The following is a 7,769-nucleotide window of genomic DNA, read 5'->3' as shown; positions in this document are numbered from 1 at the left end:
CTCTAGAGTATTACATTCAAGGCTTCATTAGCATTACTTTTAGAATAACCTATATATACTTAGTATAATTAATAATAACTTAATATAATTATGATTTATTAACAATGGGATTTTGTTCCAGATTAAATACGAGATATCATCAACCTGTCTACAAAATGGAGACCGAAGACGAGGATAGCGAGAACCGGTCTATATATCGATAACCCCACGAGGATACACCGCACTATGCCTTATTTCACATTCTATTACACTTGCGTTCTGATTGCGAGCATGGCGATACCGACCCTGGCAGAATGCCCACGACTTTGCGAATGCAAATGGAAGAGCGGCAAAGAATCAGTCGTGTGCTGGAACGCGAACCTAACCGTCGTTCCACTCCACCTGGATACCGGCACGCAGATCCTAGATTTGACCGGGAACACCATACCTTCCCTGAAGAACGAGGAGTTCAGTAAAGCCGGCTTGGTCAATTTACAGAAGATTTATTTATCGAAGTGCAAACTGAAGACCATCGAACGATTCAGTTTCAAAAACTTAATTAATTTGGTTGATTTGGATTTAAGTTATAACGCAATCGCTTACGTACCAACTCACGCTTTCGACTCGATACCCGAAATAAGGGAGCTGAAATTGAACGGTAATCCCATACAGAGAATCGCGAACAATGCCTTCGTAAACATTCCGCAGTTAGTCAGGCTGGAGCTGTCCAGTTGCAAAATAAGTAATATCGAATCTAGAGCCTTCGTGGGTTTATCCGAGTCGTTGGAGTGGCTGAAACTAGACGCGAACCGACTGACCGAAGTGGACGCTTCCTCCTTCACTATCTTCCAAAATCTTCACGGCTTGGAGCTCACCGGGAATCCGTGGAATTGTTCTTGTAAGTTGCGAAATCTTCGCGAGTGGATGTTGAGGCTGAACGTTCCGTACGATATACCACCGGTGTGCGTGAATCCGAAACGTCTGTACCAGAAATCGTGGCGAACTTTGGAGCTGGACGAGTTTGCGTGCGCTCCCAAAATTGCTGCGGAGATCGCCAAAGTGAAGGGGGTTGAAGGTAACAATGTCACGTTGCTGTGCAATATACACGGTGTTCCTCAACCTAACGTAAAATGGCTGTACAAAAGCAGGGTAATAGCCAATTTAACTAACGCATCTCAAAGTAGTAGTAAGAAAATGTACATATTAAACTTAAGGAATGAATCCAGCGAGCTGACAATACAAACGCTAGAAATGCAAGATGCCGGTACCTACATGTGTCTAGCGGAAAACAAAGCTGGAAAAGTTGAAGCGGTAGTCTCGCTGGCGATAAACAAAAAAGCCCCGTATACCAAACTCTCACAGAGTGTCATCCTGATCAGTGTCCTCCTCGGAATATCTTTAACGTTCGTGTGTTGTGTGCTGGCGGTTTGTATCGTGGTAACCCGAAGGAAGCGGATGCTCAACTGGCATTCAAGCGAGTGTCGACGAGATGACAACTACGAAAAAATCGAGATGAAACAGAAAGAGTTCCGAGATGTGAACGGTGGTGTCAATAGAGAGAGTGCAGCAATAGTGTCGCGGAAAAACGGTGATTATAGTGTGGTGCCTGCTACTGACACCGACCACGAGATCGAGGAGGAAGAGGAGAGTACGCTAGAAATCACTACGCCCGGTACATCAGCGGAAAGAAAATGGAGCGCCAACGCTGAGGGGGATCGAACTAATCATTCAGACAACGTTATGGAGTCGAACAGTTCTGAAGAATCTAGGTAATGTTTATTAACTACAAATATTATTTTATATATTTTTCAATGCTTTTAAAAATATTCACTCAAGATTCTCCCTACATGATATTTAAATTAAACTACATAACCTTTATTTATAGAAGCTTTAAATTTAATTACAGCAAAGCAGCTGACATATCCTAATATTCTGGTCCTGTTTTTATTAACGAATCTTCATGCCTGACGATGATCATAATCTTAAGTTCTTGCATGTATTCTGGTTACTTGATAATTAGAAACAGGCATTTTTTAAGAAAAAATGATTTAACATATATTCTGATATTTTCATTATTTTTTCCAAATTTTCCAGTGTTCTTGGCAACATGACGACACTATATCCAATTATAGATCAATGAATTTCGGAGCTTTTTCCATTACATTCATTTTCTTTAATTGACACCTTCGATTTTAGCAGCTCGTAATAAACTACAGCATGTGATATAACCATATACATATCAAGACTTTTGGCAATGAATTTTTCTATTAACTGTCGATATGGGTGACTCTCCTGAACTAACCAATGATGCTTTACACTTTCGATTGTTGTAGTAAGTCCGCGTTTTATCGCAAGTCCTATTTCCCAACAGAAAACTCTACTTTTATGCCTGCCAAGTGATGAAACCGCAACTTGTTTACTGAACTCGTTTTTTTTGACACTGATAATAATATCGACTCTTTTGAATGCTTGATATCATAACAGCACCAACCGACAATTGACATTGACATGACATAATAGGACATTGGCAGCATCACCATAAATACCTAAGAGTGTTGGATTGGCCTTAGCAGCAAGTTTCTTTAACAAAGAAATAAAATAATGAAGGTCGGAAATGCAATTTTTGGTATATCATGATTAATTTCTGTGTACCCTAATAACACTAACACAATAACACTATGTAAAAAATTGTGTATATATAGAATTGCCCTATTGAAGAATTAGGTCTTTCAAATTTTCCAACAGTTGCTTACATAAATATTTCGCATTTTCACCAATATATAGCACTGATTAAAATACATGCAAACCTTAATATGTAGAAAGATTAAGAAGCTACCCAATAATCAATAACATGATTCCTTAAGACACATCTCTCATTAATGACACTCCAAAAACCACAACTTAAACATAAGTCAATATCTCCTAAACCAATTCATAAAGACATAATAATATTAATATATTCTCCCTAAAGGCTATATATTCCAACACTAATATTGTAATGCTCTTTTTGCAGAAAATTTGTCTGTAGTTTCTTATTTTAATTTTTTTTCTTAGAAACATATTTTTGACAAAAAAAGCCAATCAAGTATAATAAGCAAGCCGCTGGATACTAAACCTGCATAGTACGATGAGTGGTGAAGCATCCATTTTATATACATTATTATAGGCATTACCTATTCATAATCCTGGTGAAAGCATTTTATTTTGTGTATATGAGATTATTTGTTCTCGATTTCTATACATATTGCATCACTCTACATGTTTGCCGATCCACCAATATAATATTATTAATTTGATTAAGTCCTGACAAACTGCTTAGTATTTAGGCAAAAATCTTCTAAAACCTTCCTACTCAATCTGTCAGAACTAGCGGCATTATTGCCAATCGACCAATATTGTATCATTGTTAGATTTTTCTTTGGAAGACCCTTACAAATGGGGGTCCCATATATATACTTATCTTTACCATCTAAGTGGTCCTAAGTCCTAAGTGTTTTCACTTAGCATCTCATTAACATCAGCTAGATCTGGTTATGGCTTGATAAAATGCAGAATTCTTGAGGAAAATTATTGGCCTTAAAATTTGATACTATTAATGCCTATTTTTCCCTGAATATATCGTGCTTGCTATAAAGGTGTAAAGGCGTCACCTCATCCACCCTAAGTTATGTCTATTATGTAATAATGGCTCTAATAAACAATATACAGGAGATAGGAAAAATAATATGAACACCATATAATCGTCTTGTCACTTTTGTACAGGAAAGATGCGTTCGGCGTGTCGGTCAATGAAACAAAGAGAGTGTAATATATGTGCCAAAAATATTGCATGTTGAGCAAAAAGGTGCAAATGAGGTGTTAGAAAAGAAAATTGCAAGAATAACAGTTTTAACACTGTAGAGTTAAAAAGGATAAGTGAGATTAGCTAGATCAGTGCAATAGAACAACAAATGGAAAATATTACAAACTATGAAGGGTTAAAAACGAAACAATAGATAGAAACAGAAATATGAAGAACACCGAATAGAAATCAGAAAAAAATAGATACAACAGTATCAGGTGAATCTACTTAGTACAACAAAATTCAGTTTTGAGTCTGTAAATCTAATTTGCTATCGAAATGAACAAGTTCTCTATAAAGCATGAATGAATAAAAAGTCGGCCCGGCAGAACCTTATCAAGGCTCCCAGAACAAAACAACGATAAACAACCATGCAAATAAAAAGTGTTCACCTAACTCTTAAAAATGAAAAGAGAAAAGCAATTGACTGGCCTGGGTCTTCACCGGAGCGGCTTAAAATTAAACAAAATAAAGAACAACCACAAACTAGAGATGCAAGAATACCCAGACCATGTATGTAATGTTAATGATTTTGATTTATTTTACAAAACTTTGAACGCCACATGTACAGTGTTCAAAGCAAAGGCACTAAACAATTGACAAATTAAATTAAATGCAGAAAAAAAATTATTCGTAAAACATTCACCAATATAACTGACTGTATAGAGTTTCTCAAACTATACTGATAGTGTTATGAAGACAAATAAACAAATCACCAACAGCTGAGGTGGAAAACATAATTGCGAAATTAAATCAAAATTGATATAAATGTTCAAGTGCAGAAAATATTTTAATTATTTTTTTTATTTTAATTATTTTAAAATTATTTTAAAAATTTATAATTAATAGAAAGCCATAACCATTATTTATGATGACATTTGAACATAATGCAGATACAAAAACTAACTATAATAACAAGAAAATTGCTGCAAGAACTACCAAGAAATGTAATTATAAGACTCACCAACTTGATAAGCATTTCAATTAAAATATATCCTAAACATTTAGAAGATGGCTGAAATTATCACGATCCCAAAAATAAATCTGGTACATGAAGATAGACTACATTTTCAAGCCAATATTGATGTAGCATAACTCTTGAATAATACTAGGCAGATTCAAAAGAATCAAAAAATTTTAAGCTTGTGTAGGGTGGTGTAATGTAGTGAGTGACGAACAGGATTGTTGCCAGACAATGTAAATTTACCGCTGCAAGAGCGACAGCAGAACTCAACACTTAACTTGATAAATATTCTCACAACAAAAACATTCCAGTAGGGTAACAGGTTCATACATTAGCCAATTTTAAGCTGATAAAAAAGTGATGCAAGGATTATATAACCTGAATACTTGATGATTGGCGAAATATGCTATGGCTAAGTAGTTTAATACAAACGGTCAGCTTGACATATGGAGAATCTCAAAAGGAGCCTACAAAAATGGGATCCTTACTATGGCTAGGATATTAATGCCAAACACTGCCATAATTCAAAATCATGATACACACACCATACATTCGACCCTAACGATTCATCTTGGAGTAAGAAACATCAGAATGTCATCAAATATTTGACTGGCACAATCGCTACACTTCACAACTTAATTGGTACGTTATGGGTAGTTTTGCTTTAAAACTGTGTGAGGTGAGGAGTATGAGGAGTAGGATTCGATCTCGGAGGAAATAACATTCCGTTCGAAACTATTCACTATACGAATCTAATTCATAAAGATTTTGAGCTGATTTAAAAGCAAATACTAGTTCTTTATTATTCAAACACTTTATTAATAAATTTATATTGGGTATATATCAAGTGTTCATATTATTTTTTACATCCTCTATGTTTTATTTCCATTTTGATAGGACCATAGTTTCACTACCTTTAAAATATATTAATTAGCGTTGGGAACTACGACTGATTTTACCACTTTTTACCATCGACTGTTTCAGTCGTGTACTTTAGATTACTATCTTCGGACCTACTAGTTTCATTGCACTGATTTTAAACATTCTGACTTTGCTGTACTAGCCGCGACCTTGAAAGTAATGTGCCCATTTTATTCTTACATAGATTTATATGATTGTATGATCATATGTATGATTTATATGATTGCAAATAACAATATATTGTACATTAATTCGGCGGCATTGTAGGACTCTATTTTTAAGGATTATTTGTTAATGTGACAGGGTCAAAGGTACAATAAAAAACAAACATTTGATTGATAAATAGTAAAATTCCCATTGACCGCATTTATGTTATCTTGTAATATATTATTAGAAAATATATATGTACATCTCCGTCTCACCTATGGCGCGGTTGAAAAAAGGAAAGAATAAGCACATGTTGGAATGAACTAGCCAAGTAAGCCAATTAGTTTTATTATAGTATGTCACTGTTACTTTCGGAATATTAAAATAAGGTTAAATATATTTGGTATCACTATTATATTCCTTTTTTCACACTAGTACTTACCAATTTAAAATTATTTAAAATAAACTGATCTGTATAACACAAAGAATCACGCAATTATCTCCGTACTTTCCTCTTTCAAAACTAGTGCGGGAAGGAATTCGTACAACTCCATCCGTTATCCCTAAATAAAAAAAAACAGCGGAAATATACATTTGACTGAAATAGAAATTACTATTTTCAGTCGCTAGTTTTTTTACTATCGACTAGTTCGACTATTTTGCGACTACCGGCTCTTTGTACTATTTTCAGTCGATAGTTCCCAACGCTAATATGAATCATTACTTGTTAAACTTAATGAAAATATTTAGTATTGCTGTTTTTTTCTAGAGACAATATCAGCCGAATCTACAATACAACGTTTGGTTCATATAAGCCCAAGTCCTCGACGGAGCCATCATCCGTGAGACTGGAACCACACACCCTCAGCGCCATGTACAGATCGGCTCCAGCCCGACCCATCCCAGACGTCGTCGGAAACTCTCCCTACCCGAGCATCAGCAGCAGGACGCAGAGCGAGAACGGCAGCACCAACGACATCAACGAACTCTTCTGCACGTTACCGCGGAAACGTGACTTGGCGCGTTACAAAAGCTGCGATAGCCAGTCGCCGCTGCTGGCGGATAGTCGTTACGGCAGCGAAAGCGGAAGCAGCTCGGAAAGTTTCGCTCGCAGGATATCGGTCGAAACCCAAAGGTATCACATCGTAAACTCGAAAAGATACCGATCTTGTAAAACCCCCGGCGGTAGTTTATTGAACTTAACTCGAGATGAGAGATCGGTCGATCCAACGCCACTCCTAGACGTCAAAGGTCTGGAGACGCGGATATCTCAGAAACCTACGCCGTCGGATCACTTCGTCTCCGAAAACACTAATCCTTATGATTATCATGCCGCACAACTCGAACGGTTCCTAGAGGAATATCGTTTCCTACAGAAACAGTTAACGAAAATGAAGGAGAGTTGTACATCATCAACATCAACAAATAGGGATCCCATAAGGGACGTAGATACAGCCTCGATACCAATCTTGACCTCTCCCAATGAAAATCAAAGCTTGCATTTAAATAGTCAAGTTAATTCTCCCAATTCTAATCAGTCAATTCAAGATTCGGTAGAATTCAAACAATTCGAGAACGAACTCACTAAATATCTGATGTCTCGGAGCCCGTCATCTAAAAATTTTAATAACCCAGTGATACATAACTAATTGAGACACATTTTATTTTGTTCCTACTTCAACAATTAAAATAATCATCTAAACATCTGGAGATATAAACAAACTACCATGTCAACCATGGAAGAATACTATTATACTAACTAATTTACAATTTCAAATTCATTATCTTATATTCCGCTAACACGTAATTATTTGCGACATATTTACAATAATGTTTTATTGCGAAAAATTTATTAAAAAATAATTAATGATTAAGTGAATTACTCCAGTATTAATAGATCTTTCCAATGCAACATAT

The 7,769-nt window shown here is 35.8% G+C and overlaps 1 protein-coding gene across 1 annotated transcript; it reads left to right on the top strand.

Annotated features, from left to right (window-relative positions):
• The first annotated feature begins 270 nt into the window (after positions 1–270).
• On the top strand, positions 271–7,501 carry kek3 (leucine-rich repeat, immunoglobulin-like domain-containing kekkon 3 protein). Its single transcript, XM_076417024.1, has 2 exons — positions 271–1,748; positions 6,622–7,501. The coding sequence occupies exons 1-2, from the start codon at positions 271–273 to the stop codon at positions 7,499–7,501; spliced, it is 2,358 nt and encodes a 785-aa protein (XP_076273139.1).
• The last annotated feature ends 268 nt before the right edge of the window (positions 7,502–7,769 follow it).

Source organism: Rhynchophorus ferrugineus, unplaced genomic scaffold, assembly GCF_030347505.1.
Source record: "Rhynchophorus ferrugineus isolate W39M unplaced genomic scaffold, kcgeb_rfMv2 rfM11, whole genome shotgun sequence".
Taxonomy (NCBI): domain Eukaryota; kingdom Metazoa; phylum Arthropoda; class Insecta; order Coleoptera; family Curculionidae; genus Rhynchophorus; species Rhynchophorus ferrugineus.
Note: the sequence above shows the minus strand (reverse complement) of the source record. Positions and strands in the feature narration are given on the sequence as shown.

Coding starts and splice junctions, on each gene's coding strand:
- kek3 (XM_076417024.1), top strand. CDS start 271: ATGGCGATACCGACCCTGGCAGAATGCCCACGACTTTGCGAATGCAAA. Junction 1,749..6,621: donor AACAGTTCTGAAGAATCTAG/GTAATGTTTATT, acceptor GTTTTTTTCTAG/AGACAATATCAGCCGAATCT.